At 59.5% G+C, this 15,698-nt stretch overlaps 1 protein-coding gene across 2 annotated transcripts; it reads right to left on the reverse strand.

Annotated features, from left to right (window-relative positions):
* Nucleotides 1-375: 375 nt before the first annotated feature.
* Nucleotides 376-15,009, reverse strand: ZNF444 (zinc finger protein 444). 2 transcript variants are annotated; one of them, XM_080645378.1, is made up of 5 exons: nucleotides 14,916-15,009; nucleotides 12,587-12,681; nucleotides 9,573-9,926; nucleotides 4,644-4,728; nucleotides 376-1,623 (listed from the first exon to the last, which is right to left on the reverse strand). In XM_080645378.1, exons 3-5 carry the CDS (start codon nucleotides 9,882-9,884, stop codon nucleotides 992-994), a joined length of 1,029 nt encoding a protein of 342 aa, XP_080501504.1. In that variant the 5' UTR covers nucleotides 9,885-9,926; nucleotides 12,587-12,681; nucleotides 14,916-15,009; the 3' UTR covers nucleotides 376-991. The 2 variants fall into 2 exon arrangements, with proteins under 2 accessions (XP_080501504.1, XP_080501503.1); XM_080645377.1 differs by lacking the exon at nucleotides 14,916-15,009 and adding an exon at nucleotides 14,732-14,854.
* Between the last annotated feature and the right edge of the window lie 689 nt (nucleotides 15,010-15,698).

Here is a 15,698-nt window from a genome sequence, read left to right on the forward strand (position 1 = left end):
CAGGCCCGCACAGAACTCTGGGAGCACCAGCCTGGCTCCTGGTCGCAGCCGGGTCTCCAGACCCACAACCCGGCAGGCTGGGAGCTGAGCCGGCCCTTTCCCTGCCCCTGTGAGAGGGGCTGGGGTGACCTGCTCACAGGTGGGAGGAGGCACGTGTGCGTACCTCCCGCTGGGTGGGAATGGGGGAGCACCCACCTCCCATCACCTCACCGGGCCCCCTCTCTAGACTCAAGGGCAGGACCGGCTGCCCCGGGAGCGGGGTGGGTTCCAGAGGGTCCCTCCCCTCCCCCGCCACCCCCCTCTCTACACCGAGGGTGGCACCTCCACAGAAGCCGGGACCGGGCTTGCACCTCGTCAGTGACTTTATTTGTGGGCAGATGCTGGTGAATTGTTTCCATGGGCATCTCCGTCCACCTCCTGCCTTCCTGGGTCGCAGACCAAGGAGCCCGCTGCCAGGCCCCTCCCCTGCCCCCAAACTGTCCCGGCGAGGGGGCGGGGGTCAAGACCCAGGCCCCCGCCTTCAGCCGCCCCTCTGCCCAAGGGGCCCACCTGCGCTCCTCTCCCGAGCCCCTGGCCCGCCTCGCTGCCCCCCACCCCCCGCCTCATAGGGTGGGTGCGCGAGGGAGGGCAGGGGACACTGAGGAGGCCCCTTTCACGGGGTGGGGCGGGCTGGGGGTCAGGAAGGGTGGGTAGAGGGGAGATCTGATTGCCTCGACTTCTCACTGCCCTTTGCAAACGGGGACAAAATTCAGAAGAAAAACACGCTACTTTGAACTCAGGAAAAAAACAAAGTCCGCTCGGAACGGAAGCTCCCCCAGCCCCGAGTGGGCAGCTCCGCCCCTCGCACCCTCCCGCCCCAGCCTCCAGGGAAAGCGGGGTTTGGGGCAGAAACAGCCGGGAAGGACCCGAGAACATGGGGGTACAGGGCGGTTTAGTCCAGGGAGGAGCGAGGCGGGGGAGGGGCGGCTGCTGGCGGCAGCAGGGCAGGCGGCTACCCCAGCGGCCACGGCGGGAAGGGCCCCCCGCCCTCGGGGCCCGGCGCCCCGGTTGCGCCCGCTGCTGCTGCCGCCGCTGCCGCTGCCGCCGCCGCCGCCGCCGCCGCCCGGCCGTGGATGCGCTGGTGGCGCAGCAGGTGCTCGCGGCGCCCGAAGCCCTTGCCGCACTGCCAGCAGGCGAAGGGGCGCGCGCCCGAGTGCGTCTTGCGGTGGCGCACCAGGTGCTCGCGCCAGTAGAAGGTCTTGCCGCACTCGCAGCAGGCGTGCGGCCTCTCGCGGGCCGGCAGCGGGCGCAGCGCGGGCCCGGGACACGCGGGGCCTCCGGGGTGCGTGCCGCGGTGGCGCCGCAGGTGCTCCTTGCGCCGGAAGGCCTTGCCGCACTCGGGGCAGGCGTGCGGCTTCTCGGCCGAGTGGCTCTGCCGGTGGCGCAGCAGGTGCGCCGGCTTCAGGGACGTCTTGCCGCACTCGGGGCAGGACACGGTGCCCGCGGCGGCGGCCAGGAGGGCGGGCAGGTCGGGCGCGGGCAGGGCCGGCGGGGCCAGCGGGGGGCTGCCCGGCTCCTGCTTGTAGGGGCGCGTGGCCTGGGCGTCTCCGGCGGCCGGCTCCTCAGCCCCTGGGACCGCGTCTCCTGCCGGGCAAAGGCGCAGTCAGACGGCGGGCACGGCGGGCAGGGTAAGTGCCGTGGGCAGGAAGGGCAGCGCTGGGGGAGGGGGTTCTCATTCATTCATCCCTGCGGCTCCCACAGTGGGTGCCCGCTACACAGACGTGCAAACGGGTATGCGGGTGTGTGAGGGGGGAGGGGAGGGGTACAGGTCACAGAAGAGACGTGGAAGGGCGAACCGAGGGATGGACGGCAGGTCAGCGGGAAATGCAAGAATGGAGGAGAAAATGGGTAGATAAATGAATACATGCAAGGGAATGGATGGATGGATGTTAGATGAATGGATCGGTGAATGGACGGATGATTGGTGGGTAGGTGGGTGGATGGATGGATTGATGACAGGCAGATGGAGGGTAGACAGATGGGTGGCTGGATAGGTGGGTGGATGGACAGATGATGGAGAGGTAGGTGGGTGGATGCATGGACTGAGGGTAGATAGATGGAGGGTAGACCGGTGGATGAATAGGTGGGTGGATGGAGGGATGATGGAATGGTAGGCAGATGGGTGGATAAATAGGTGGGTGAATGGAGGAATGATGGATGGATGAGTAGGTGGGTAGATGGATGGACTGATGGTAGGTAGATGGAGGGTAGACAGATGGGTGGATGGATGATGGATGGGTAGATGGGTGGATGGATGGACTGATGGTAAGTAGATAGATGGGTGGATGGATAGGTGGGTGGATGTAGGAATGATGGGTGAATGGGTAGGTGGGTGGATGGAGGGATGATGGATGGGTAGGTGGGTGGATGGGTGGATGATGGATGGGTAGGTAGATGGAGGGATGATGGATGGGTAGGTGGGTGGATGATGGATGGATGGGTAGGTAGATGGAGGGATGATGGATGGGTAGGTGGGTGGATGGGTGGATGATGGATGGGTAGGTAGGTAGATGGAGGGATGATGGATGGGTAGGTGGATGGATGGGTGGATGATGGATGGATGGGTAGGTGGGTAGATGGAGGGTAGATGGATGGGTAGGTGGATGGATGGGTGGATGATGGATGGGTAGGTAGGTAGATGGAGGAATGATGGATGGGTAGGTGGGTGGATGGGTGGATGATGGATGGGTAGGTGGGTAGATGGAGGGTAGATGGATGGGTAGGTGGATGGATGGGTGGATGATGGATGGATGGGTAGGTGGGTAGATGGAGGGTAGATGGATGGGTAGGTGGATGGATGGGTGGATGATGGATGGATGGGTAGGTAGGTACATGGAGGGTAGATGGATGGGTAGGTGGGTGGATGGATGATGGATGGGTAGGTGGGTGGATGGGGGGATGATGGATGGGTAGGTGGGTGGATGGGTGGATGGGTGGATGATGGATGGGTAGGTGGGTGGATGGGTGGATGATGGATGGATGGGTAGGTAGGTAGATGGAGGGTAGATGGATGGGTAGGTGGGTGGATGGGTGGATGATGGATGGATGGGTAGGTGGGTAGATGGATGGACTGATGGTAGGTAGATGGAGGGTAGACAGATGGGTGGATGGATAATGGATGGGTAGATGGGTGGATGGATGGACTGATGGTAGGTAGATAGATGGGTGGATGGATAGATGGGTGGATGAATAGGTGGGTGGATGGAGGGAGGATGGATGGGTAGGTGGGTAGATGGATGGACTGATGGTAGATGGAGGGTAGACAGATGGGTGGATGGCTGGACTGATGGTAGGTAGGTGGGTGGATGGAGGGATGATGGATGGGTAGGTGGGTGGACAGATGGATGATGGATGGGTAGGTGGGTAGATGGATGGACTGATGGCAGGTAGATGTAGAGTAGACAGATGGGTGGATGGATGATGGATGGGTAGGTGGGTGGATGGATGAACTGATGGTAAGTAGATAGATGGGTGGATGGATAGGTGGGTGGATGGAGGGATGATGGATGGGTAGGTGGGTGGATGGGTAGGTGGGTGGATGGGTGGATGATGGATGGATGGGTAGGTAGGTAGGTAGATGGAGGGTAGATGGATGGGTAGGTAGGTGGATGGGTGGATGATGGATGGATGGGTAGGTAGGTAGATGGATGGGTAGGTGGGTGGATGGAGGGATGATGGATGGGTAGGTGGGTGGATGGGTGGATGATGGATGGGTGGGTAGGTAGGTAGATGGAGGGTAGATGGATGGGTAGGTAGGTGGATGGAGGGATGATGGATGGGTAGGTGGGTGGATGGGTGGATGATGGATGGGTGGTCCCTGTCCTGTGACCCTCCCCACCCTCCCCGGGTCCTCCCTGCTCTGGCCTCCATCCTGCTGCCTCCACATTCAACCTTGAGATGACCCTCAAGCTGCTGTGAGGACACAGGCCTCTCCCGGCACCGGGCTAGCGTTCTGCTGTGCTGGCTGCCCCAGGTCTCTGCCTCCACCGCCCCTCCTCCCACAGGTTCGCCTGACCTCCCTTCCTCACCGTCACGCGTGTGGCCGGGACGGGGCCGGCCCCAGCCCCAGCCCCAGGGCGGGCTCGTGTGCCAGGCCTGGGCTCTCGTGACAGGGTGCTGCCCCGCTGGCCACGGCGCCCAGGTCGGGAAGAACGTGACTCAGGCGGAGCCGATGAGACATGACGCGGGGACTCCGTGCAACCAGCTGAGGGTGTGGGCGCAAAGGCCCGGGTCAGACTGCCCGGTGCCACGCCCGCTTTGCCAGCACCCGATCTCGGTGCGTTACCCGTGTCTGCAGCTACAGAACATGGGCACCAGAGCGCATCCCTGGGGCTGTGGTGGGATTTCAGCTCTTGGGCCAGAACAACCACTGGGCGTGTCGCTGGCGGGCGCTCTTGTCCAGCCTCCACGCCCCCCCGCCCCCCACTTTGCCCTCCTGGGCGGGGCCATCGCTTCCTCTCCAGCCCCGGGGCCCAGCGCAGGGTCTGGGGCCTACAGCAAGGAGGCCAGGGACACCCACGGAGAATGAGGGAGGGAGGGGCAGACGGGGGACCCCACGCTGGGCTGGGGAGAAAGCTGTGGTACAGGAAGGGTCGGCTGCTTACCTAGAGCCATCATCCCACCGTCTTCCTTCTGGAGGCCGACCCCGGAGCCTTCCGTCCCGTCCCGAGGGGCCCGCATCGCTGGTCCCTGAAACGAGACACCACATCCTGAGTTGAGACCCCCGAGTGATTGCCTTGATTTTTCGCCCCCTCTCCCCCCACTTCACCTTCCACCACTCACGAGTCCCATCACCAGCTCTGAGGCAAGCCGGCTGCCGTGATGGGGGATGCTCGCTCGGCCACCCCACGTGAGGCCCATGAGGGCGCCCCCTCGCATCCCCCAGTCCCAGCCTTCAGGGGAGAACAGCCTCAGCCGACATCTTAGCTGCAACCTCCTGAGACGTGGCGCCAGACCCATCGCAAGATCCCAACCCTCAGGTTGAGTGAGATGCTACGTTTATTTTTAAATCACTACGTTTGGGGCGACCTGTTACGCGGCGACAGCTGACCGATGCACCTGCTCTGAACAGTGCGCTAGCTACTGCTGCTTTTTTTTTTAATGGATGGGAGCGGGAGAGACAGCAACATCAGTGATGGGAGAGAACCACTGACCGGGCTGCCTCCCACACGCCCTCCACCGGGGGCAGAGTCTGCAACCGGGAATGGAACCGTGACCTCCTGGCTCAACCACTGAGCCCCACCGGCCAGGCTGCCTTAGCTTCTTCCTGCCCTTTGCAAAGGCTTGTCTGCCTCCCATAGTCCAGCCATGGGCAAACTACGGCCCGCGGGCCGGATCCGGCTGTTCTATCCGGTTCTCTTGCTCTCCCCTCCGCTCCTTTCCTTTGAATTTATATTAGTTCACACAAACACTCCATCCATGCTTTTGTTCTGGCCCTCCGGTCCAGTTTAAGAACCCATTGTGGCCCTCGAGTCAAAAAGTTTGCCCACCCCTCTAACCCGAGCCCCCAACCCCACTTTCTGCTCACACAGCTCCAGTCCACTCCGCCCTTTCTCTGCCAGAGACCAAGGTGAGTGGCTGCACACCAAACTATGTTTGTTGGCCCTTTAAGAGGGTGGCTGCATTCCCAGCCACCTCTCCCCCACAGACAGCACCTCCACTGCTTTTCACAGCCCGACGTGACATGGGCACCATTCCCCGTTCTGGTGCTCTGAGTTGGGGAGCCCAGCCTGGGGTTTCGACCCCCGAGTTCTCAGTGGGGACCCCCCACAGCGGAGCTATCCCCCCAGCACGTCAGCTGCCGTCTGCGGGGGCCCGGTCAGCCCTTGTGCGCCTGTCTCTATGCCGTCTCCGCCTTCCGTCCTTGGTCGTCAGGGTTCTGTCCCAGCGCGTCTTCAGGCGATTCTATTATTATTCAGGGTGTTTTTTCTGTTATTTTGGCTATAATTCCAGTTTGGTCCTGGGAGCGTGTCCATGTAGCTCCCACTTACTCTGCCGCCAACTTGGAATTCCTCAGAGCGTGCTTCCTAACAGGTTTAGTGTGGCCTAACAGACGTAAAATAAATGCGTACATCCGCGGCACAGAATCCAGTGGGTTTCAACATACACGGAGTGGCCAGACGATGATGACCTCTGGACGCATAATAATCTGGCCACTCAGCGTATATCCTATAGAATAAAAGGCTAATATGCAAACTGCCCCCTCAACCAGGAGTTCGACCAGCAGGCAGGCCGGCCAACCACCCATGTGTCCCCTCCCCCTGGCCAGGCTGGCCGGACCCCACCCATGCATGAATTCATGCACCGGGCCTCATACACACACACACAGAGTGGCCAGATAATTATGCGTTCAGAGATCATAATAGTCTGGCCACTCAGTGTATGTGTCAGCTCAAGAAACCACCAACGCAGCCGAGGTGGGGAGCACATCCAGGGCCCCCCAAAGTCCCTGTGCACAGCATCATCTCCCCATCTCCAATCTGCAGTCACCGATGCGATTTCCACCCCTACAGAGCGGATTTCATGTCCTGGAACTTTGTATCACACGCTTTTGGGGTCCGGTTTCAATATAATTCTTTCGCCGTGAGGATACTGGCCTATGGACTTTTCTTGTACCGTCTTTGGTTTTGGTGTTGGGGTAATGCTGGCCCCACAGAATGAGTGGGAAACGGTCCCTCCCCTCTCTTCAGGTTTTGGAAGAGTCTGTGTGGAGTTGATGTCCTTTCTCCCCGATGCAGTCGCCTGGATGGAGGCCTGGGGGAGAGGGGGGCAGGCACTGGCCTGTCTGGTACCCCCAATGCCGATCTTTAATAAATGAGCTTCATCAAGAGACGATTCACATGCCACAGAACTCACCCGCTTAAAACCACGATTCCAACGGTCACTGCAATCCGTTTTAGAGTGTCTTCACCACCCCCCAAAATAAATATCGAACCCATCCACTTCCTGTCTTCACGGATTTGCTGGTTCAGGGTGTTTTATCTAAATGTGATCGTGCAGGACCGTTCCGACTGGTGTCCCTTTTTCTCATAATGTTTTACTGTTCGTGCATATCATAGCACGTCAGTCCGTGCTTTTTCACGGCCAAGTAATATTCCACCGTGTCACCATTCCCCGTGTGGTTCATCCATTCCCCAATCGGCGTGCACGTGGGCTGTCTCCACTTTCCGGCTACTCCGACTGATGCTGGTCTGCCACCACGCACCCCCGATGTGCGCAGGTTTGGAGCAGATGCATGTTTTCGTTTCTCCTGGGTGTACCCCCAGGAGTGCTGGCTCGCACGGCACAGTGAACCCCCCCTTAGGTTCTGTGACTTGAAGCAAAACGTGGAAGAAAACCGATTTTACCCGAGACTGACGGATATACACAAGAGTTCAGTCCTGTAGCATCTCATCCACGTCGAACGGAATGACGTCAGTCCAGGACCCGCTGCAGTCCCATATCTAACCTTTTGGGGGCACTGCCAGACTGCTTCCCACTGCAGCTGCCCCATTTTACATTCCCGCCGCCACTGAAGCGGGTCAGGCTCCTGGCACCTCTTATACTAGACGCCGAGTGAGCGGACGGATGGATGGACGGACGGACGAAGGTCCAACCATCTGCCCTCGCCCCGAGGGGGAGGATCCGGCACAGGAGCGTGCGGGTGCCTGACAAGGGCTTTGCATGAGGCCGACCAGGTCCCTGGGTGCTTCCCGCCACAGACCTGCTTGTGGGACCCACAGTGAGTTACCGCCCACCCTGCCAGTTCTGAGGGGGCTGGCGGCACATGGTCTCACCCCAAGTCCCCACTCAGACAGGTGTGTGGAGACCTCCCCAGGTCCCCGGTTAGCACATCTGAGAGCGGAGGACGGTGGGCACCCCAGCAATTCTTGGGCTCACTCCAGCCTCAGCACCTTCACTTCTGGGCGGACCCCACAGGCATCCCGGGGCTCTCTGCTGGACTGCGTAGCAGGCGTCCTCAAACTCTGGCCCACGGGCCACACGCGGCCCGCCGAGGACATGGATCCGGCCCGCCGGGGCCGCTGCCTGTCCTGCTTAGCAGCCGACGCGTCCCGGGCCCGCAGGGCGCATAGGAATTTGTTCATAGTTTTTTTTTTTTTTTAAACTACAGTCCAGCCCTCCCGCGGTCTGAGGGACAGGGACCTGGCCCCCCGTTTACAAAGTCGGAGGGCCCCTGGGTGGAGGCTGAGCACCGCCCACAACGACGAAGGGCAGTGGCCACAGGTGCTCAGGGATCACAAGCAGGAATCTACGTGGTAGAGCCCCGGCTCGTGGGTGCTATTCCACCCCCGCCCCCTAACTGGCTGTGTGACTTGGGGCAAGTCGCTTGACCTCTCTGAGCCTCGTGTCTTCATCGGTGACAGAGAGAGAACAACAGTGCCCAGTCCCGACCCCACAGGATGGCCTGGGGCCAGATAGGCTGTGCTAACGGTGGGGTTCACGGGGGGCTTTCGGCCAAGCTCTGTCAGCTCAGCCTCCAGGAGTGGGGACTGAGGTCAGGCGCAGGCGGTCAGCCGTGTCCACGTGCCCAAGCCCCAACAAGAGCCCTGGACCCCAAGCTCGGGGAGCCTCCCTGATGGGCACCACGCGGTGGTGTCCGCGGGAGAGGGACACCGGAAGCTGTGTGCGTGGGGCTCCCCGGGCCCTGCCCCGCACCTCCTCCCTGGCCCAATCCTTCCACGGGGTCAGCCATGACCATGAGCACGGCGGCTTTCCGACTTCTGAGTCCTTCTGCTGGAGGGCCTAGCAGAGTGAGGGGGATCCTCGGATCCCCAGTGAGTGTCCCAGCGGACTGCGCCCTCTAAACTGTACCACTGGGCCCTGTCCGGTGTGGCTCAGTGGTCGGCCTGTGGACCAAAGGGTCCCAGGTTCGATTCCGGTCAAGGGCATGTACCTTGGCTGCAGGCTCCTCCCTGCCCAGGCCCTGGCCAGGGCGCGTGCAGGAGGCAACCCATCGATGTGTTTCTCTCACATTGATATTTCTCTGTCTTTCCCTCTCTCTTCCACTCTCAATGGGAGCCCTGACCGGTGTGGCTCAGTGGATAGAGCGTCGGCCTGCGGACTCAAGGGTCCCAGGTTCAATTCCGGTCAAGGGCACGTACCTTGGTTGCGGGCACATCCCCAGTAGGAGGTGTGCAGGAGGCAGCTGATCGATGTCTCTCTCTCCTCATCAATGTTTCTAACTCTCTCTCCCTCTCCCGTCCTCTCTGTGAAAAATCAATAAAATATATTTTTTAAAAAACAAAAATATAATAATAAACAAACGGTACCACGGCCCGAGGCTCCCACCCGCAGCGCCCGCACCCCCCATCACCCCTTTGGTCCCCGGGCTGCGGGAACCGGGGCTGCAGGAACCGGAGCGTTTGCTCACTTACATACGGAATGTCACGCCCACAGGCTGCCTGCAGAGCCGGGGGTAAGGCTGTGGGGGCCGGCCTGTCCACGCACAGGGAGGTGGTCACCCAGGGGATGAGGGCGCAAGCGGGGTCCCCGCCCCCCCCCCCCCCCCCCCACCAGCCGCCCGCGGCGCTCACCCAGAGCTCCTCCAGCAGGGCCAGCGCCTCCTCGCCGCTCTGGGGCCGCCGGCTGCACACCCAGGCCTGGATGTCGGCGGGGAAGGCGCTCAGGAACTGCTCCAGCACCAGCAGCTCCAGCATCTGCTCCTTGGTGCGCACCTCGGGCTGCAGCCAGTCCCGGCACAGGGCGCGCAGCAGGCCCAGCGCCTCCCGGGGGCCCGGCGCGTCGCCCAGGTGGAAGTGGCGGAAACGGTGCCACGGCGAGTCCAGGACCAGGCCCTCGGTGGCCTGGCCCTCCTGCTTCACGGGCTGGGGGGACGGGATCTCCATGGGGGCCTGCGAGCCCTGGGGAGGGGGGGCGGACAACAGCACCTGCGGGGAGGGGCATCCAGCAATGGTGAGAGAACAGCCCAGCTCTTCCAGGACCCTCCCCCACCTCCCGCCGCGAGGGGACGAGAGCAGGGGTGCAGGTGCACACCCCAGCGTCCCCACTTAGGAGCAGAGTGACTTGGAGCAAGCGATGCTGCCTCTCTCTGCCTCAGTTCCCCTCCACACCCCACGCCCCCCCATAAAACAAAGTGCCGTCCTGGGCAAGGTGGCTGAATGAGTTGCGCATCGTCCCATGAAACAAAAGGCTACCGGTTTGATCCCCAGTCAGGGCACATACAAGAAGCCATCAATGGCCCTGGCCGGTGTGGCTCAGTGGATAGAGCGTCGGCCTTCGGACTGAAGGGCCCCAGGTTCGATTCCGGTCAAGGGCATGTACCTTGGTTGCGGGCACATCCCCAGTGGGAGGTGTGCAGGAGGCAGCTGATCGATGTTTCTCTCTCATCGATGTTTCTAACTCTCTATCCCTCTCCCTTCCTCTCTGTAAAAAATCAATAAAATATATATTAAAATTATAAATAAGCCATCAATGGCCCTAGCCGGTGTTGCTCAGTGGATAGAGCGTCGGCCTGCGGACTGAAGGGCCCCGGGTTCGATTCCGGTCAAGGGCACATGCCAGGGTTGCGGGCTTGATCCCCCCAGTGGGGAGCGTGCAGGAGGCAGCCGATCCATGATAACTCTGTCATCATTGATGTTTCTATCTCTCTCTCCCTCTCCCTTTCTCTCTGAAATCAATAAAAAATATCTTTTTAAAAAAAAAGAAGCAATCAATGAATACCCAAATGAATGGAACAACGAATCCGATGTTTCTCTCTCCATCAATAAAGATGAATTTTAAAAAGTAACGCAGGCTGGATTCATGAAACGGTTCAGAGACAGGCGCCGGAGGGGGCCGCCTGACTCCAGCGGCCCGCTGTGTGACCTTGGACACGCGACTGGCCCTCCCTGGCCTTCACTCCTCCACCTGTAACAGAAGACTAGTGATGGCTCCCTCCCCACGGGCGGCCCTGGGAGTGGGTGGCCCTGCGTCAGCCCAGTGAACGCCTGTCTCCTCCAGGTCGCTAACCGCCACGCGTGGGGACCTGGGGCTGGGTGATTCCGCGCTGTGGCAGCTGCCCTTTGCCCTAGGAAACGCTGACCTTCGCCCTGGCCGGGATGGCTCAGTGGACAGAGAGCCGGCCTGCGGACTGAAGGGTCCCCGGTTCAATTCCGGTCAAGGGCATGTACCCTCGGTGGCAGGCTCCTCCCCGGCCTGGGCTCTGGTCAGGGTGCATGCAGGGAAGCAACCAATGGATGTGTTTCTCTCACATCGATGTTTCTCGCTGTCTTTCCCTCTCCCACTCTCTCTCTAAAAAAAAAAAAAGCAATGGAAAAATATCCTCGGGTGAGGATTAAAACAAAACATACTATCGGCCCTAGCCAGTCTGTCTCAGTGGATAGAGCGTCAGCCTGTGGACTGAAGGGTCCCAGGTTCGATTCCGGTCAAGGACACATGCCCAGGTTGCGGGCTCGATCCCTAGTAGGGGGCGTGCAGGAGGCAGCCAATTGATGACTCTCTCTCATCCTTGATGTTTCTATCTCTCCCTCTCCCTTCCCATAGGAAATCAATAAAGAAATATATTAAAAAAACAACAACAGCCCTAACCGGTTTGGCTCAGTGGATAGAGCGTCGGCCTGCGGACTGAAGGGTCCCGGGTTCGATTCCGGTCAAGGGCATGTACCTTGGTTGCGGGCACATCCCCAGTGGGGGGTGTGCAGGAGGCAGCTGATCGATGTTTCTCTCTCATCGATGTGTCTAACTCTCTATCCCTCTCCCTTCCTCTCTGTAAAAACTCAATAAGACATATTTTAATAAATAAATAAATAAATAAAAATAAGCCGATACCGGTTTGGCTCAGTGGATGGAGCGTCGGCCTGCGGACTGAAAGGTCCCGGGTTCGATTCCGGTCAAGGGCATGTACCTTGGTTGCGGGCACATCCCCAGTAGGAGGTGTGCAGGAGGCAGCTGATCTATGTTTCTCTCTCATCGATGTTTCTAGCTCTCTATCCCTCTCCCTTCCTCTCTGTAAAATATCAATAAAATATATTTTAAAAAATAAATAAAAAAATACAACAACAACATGCTGTTCTTAATGTCATCCCAATAAATTCAATAAACCCTACCTCTAGCCCTAACCCTAGCCCTAACCCTGACCCTAAAAATAAATAAGTTCAATAAAAACTTAAAAGAAAAAAAAAAAAAAAGGTTGACCTTCTCTCCACTAGGTGGCAGTAGTACCTCCCCAGTTCTGACAAACAAACACTCTAAGACATTGCCACATGTCCCTGGGGACAAACGTTTACTCAGAGCACAAGGACTCCCAGCAAATCTCTGCCCCCCCCCTCCGCCCCCGCCCCGACCAGCAGCCAGTTGTCCTTGAACAAGGTACACCGGCCTCCATTCCTGGGTCGAAAACCACACAGACCCAAGAGCAGCTGCAGTAAAAATTCAAGCTTTTGTCCGATACTCCACGGTTGTGGGTTCGATCCCCGGTCAGAGCACATACCAGAATCAACCAACGGCCCTGGCCAGTTTGGCTCAGTGGACAGAGCGTCAGCCTACGGACCAAAGGGTCCCGGGTTCGATTCCGGTCAAGGGCACATACCTTGGTTGCAGGCTCTTCCCTGGCCAGGCTCGTGCAGGAAGCAGCCGATGGATGTGTTTCTCTCACATCGATGTGTCTCTGTCTCTCCCACTTGCCTAAGAATCAATGAAAAACATCGTCAGGTGAGGAACAACAACAACAAAAATCAACCAATGAATGCAAACATCAAAGGAACAGCAAGCCAATGTTTCTCTCTTTCCCTTCCTCTCTCTAAAAAAATCAATCAATAAAAATGTTAGCCCCAGCCAGTTTGGCTCAGTGGATAGAGCATCAGCCTGCAGACGGAAAGGTCCCGGGTTCAATTCCGGTCAAGGGCACATGCCCAGGTTTCGGCTCGATCCCCAGTGGGGGGCGTGCAGGAGGCAGCCGATCAAGGATTCTCTCCCATCATGGATGTTGCTCTCTCTCTCCCTCTCCCTCCCTCTCTGGTTAAAAATATAATTATGCTCTAACCGGTTTGGCTCAGTGGATAGAGCGTCGTCGGCCTGCGGACTCAAGGGTCCCAGGTTTGATTCCGGTCAAGGGCATGTACCTTGGTTGCGGGCACATCCCCAGTAGGGGGTGTGCAGGAGGCAGCTGGTTGATGTTTCTCTCTCATCAATGTTTCTAACTCTCTCTCCCTCTCCCTTCCTCTCTGTAAAAAATCAATAAAATATTTAAAATATATAATTAAATTTTTTTAATTTTATAAAAAAATAAATTTTAAATTAGATGCATGTGCTTGTTTTGTTAATAGCGGCATCCCCCTCCCCCCCCCCCAACTCACAAAGTATCTTAAGTGACTGACTGGCCAAGGGCTTGCTTCGCCCAGGGGCTGCCCTCAGCACCTTCGTTCCTTACAGCTTGAATTGCTTTTTAATTTGTATTTACTAATTTGAAAGAGAAGGAGAAAGGGAGAGAGAGAGAGAAACATCGATTTGTTGTGCCACTTATGGCTGCATTCATTGGTTGATTCTTTTCTAAAAAATATATATTTTTATTGATTTCAGAGAGGAAGAGGGAGATAGAACCATCCATGATGAGAGAGAATCATGGATCAGCTGCCTCCTGCACACCCCCCACTGGGGATCGAGCCTGCAACCCTGGGCATGTGCCCTTGACTGGAATCGAACCTGGGACCCTTCAGTCCACAGGCCGACGCTCTATCCACTGAGCCACACCGGTCAGGGCCATTGGTGGATTCTTGCATGTGCCCTGACCAGGGATGGAACCCCCAACCTCGGTGTAATCAAGGCCACCGGGCCGGGGCCGCACAAACACATACATGCATTTGAAATCTAGCTACAAACTGCAATAGGCATTAAAGTAAGAAGGAGCCGGGCCTGCCTGGCTCAGTGGGTGAGCACTGACCTATGAACCAGGAGGTCAGGGTTCCATTCCCGGCCAGGGCTCCATCCCCCAGTGCGGGGCGTGCAGGAGGCAGCCGATCAACGATTCTCTCTCATCATGGAGGTTCCTACTTCTCTCTCCCCCTCTCCCTTCTTCCCTGAAAGCAATGCCAATATATACATATTTAAAAGTAAAGACATAAAAGACAGCGGTTGGAGGCTGTCGGAGGGGGGAGGGGAGGGGGGGAGGGGACGGGGGAGGGGGGCTGCCTCGGGTGATAAGAGCAACAAGCGGAGGGAGGGAGGGAGGTGGGGCGGGACACACTCCTCACCAAGGAAGAACCCCAGAAATTCTCGGGAACCTCACAACTTCTCCAAGTGCGTGGAAAGGGCGCACGAAAGGACCCACCTGCACCCCGTCTCGGGGGGGGGGGGGGACCGTGATCTCCCCCTAAAGCCCCTTCCCCAAACCTTTCCCAGGGGTCCCAGACTCGTCCCTAGGGCCCCGCCCCACCCCCACGCCCACCCCCAGCCGGGGCCCCCTCCCCGTCCCCCTCCCCTCGCCCCACTTCCAAGGCCCTCCCCAACTCCACTCTCTCCGTTTCCAACTCTTTTCTGCGACCCCCCCTCCCCCCCACTTACCAACCCTCCCCCTGCCGCTCGCTCTCCCATCCCCCACGCCCCACCCCCACCGCGACCCCCGTTTTATCCCCTCCCCACAACGCTCCCTCCCTCCCTTCACCGGCCCCCAGCACCCCCCGACTCTAAAGCTCCAACCACCTCCCCCCAATCCCCCCCTCATATTCCCCTCACTCACCTTACTCTCCCAGGCGAGGCCCCCCCAAGCCCCCTCACCTCCTCGCACATGCGCACAAAGCTCACCGGGACTCCATGCCCCGGCAGGCTTTGCGCCAAACTCTTCCGTCCTCCCCTCCCCCCCTACCACTCCCGGGGACCTAGTGGTCCGTTCCGCCTGACGAACCGCCCCCAGCCCCACGGACCTCGCCGGCACTACATTTCCCAGGAAGCCGCGCGGCAGGAGAGGCTTCCCATTGGCTCTCTCCTTGGTGACCCGTGCACGTCCGTCCCCCGAACGGCTCCGCCAGCGCCAGAAATACACTTCCCAAGATGCACCGAGGGCCACCCGGCGGCCCATTGGCCATCACACACATGGCCTCGCCTAGCGCGCCAGGCTTCGGACTACATTTCCCAGAATGCAGACAGGGCTTCCTATTGGGTCGCGCGCCGAAGCCGAGCGTGCGCAGACGTGCGGACGGGGGGGCACCCGAGGAGTGCCGAGGGAGGGGGGAGGAGGAGGAGGAGGAACCGTGGTGGCGTCGTCGTGGAGACCGGAGGAGGCGGGACGCAGCCGGGCACTTGGGAAATGGGGCCCTTGGGTGAGAGGAACGGGCCGAGGAAGAAGGAGGAGGGGCCTGGACCGAACCCCCGCGCCCATCCCGGCGTGCTGGGTGTGTCTCCTTGACAACGGGTCGCCTCTCACCCCGTCCCCCACCGAGCGGAACCAGGTCCCGGGTCCTGGCTGGGTCGGGACGTGACCCGGGCGCCCTGGCTCGGCTCCGTCCGCGCGAACCGGATACACAGCCTCCGTTTCCCCGTCTCAGAAATGGGGAGGAGAAGCTTTGGTTGTCAGAGCCGGGAGAGCGCGGAGAGACGGGTTGGAGTTCCGTGTCCCGCGGGTGCCGGGCGGCGTGGGCCCCGGAGAAGTCCTCGGTGGACAGTCACCGCCCCGCCTCCCTGCCCCAGGCCGTTTGACAGACGCCCCC

Source organism: Plecotus auritus, assembly GCF_963455305.1.
Source record: "Plecotus auritus genome assembly, chromosome: 10".
NCBI lineage: Eukaryota > Metazoa > Chordata > Mammalia > Chiroptera > Vespertilionidae > Plecotus > Plecotus auritus.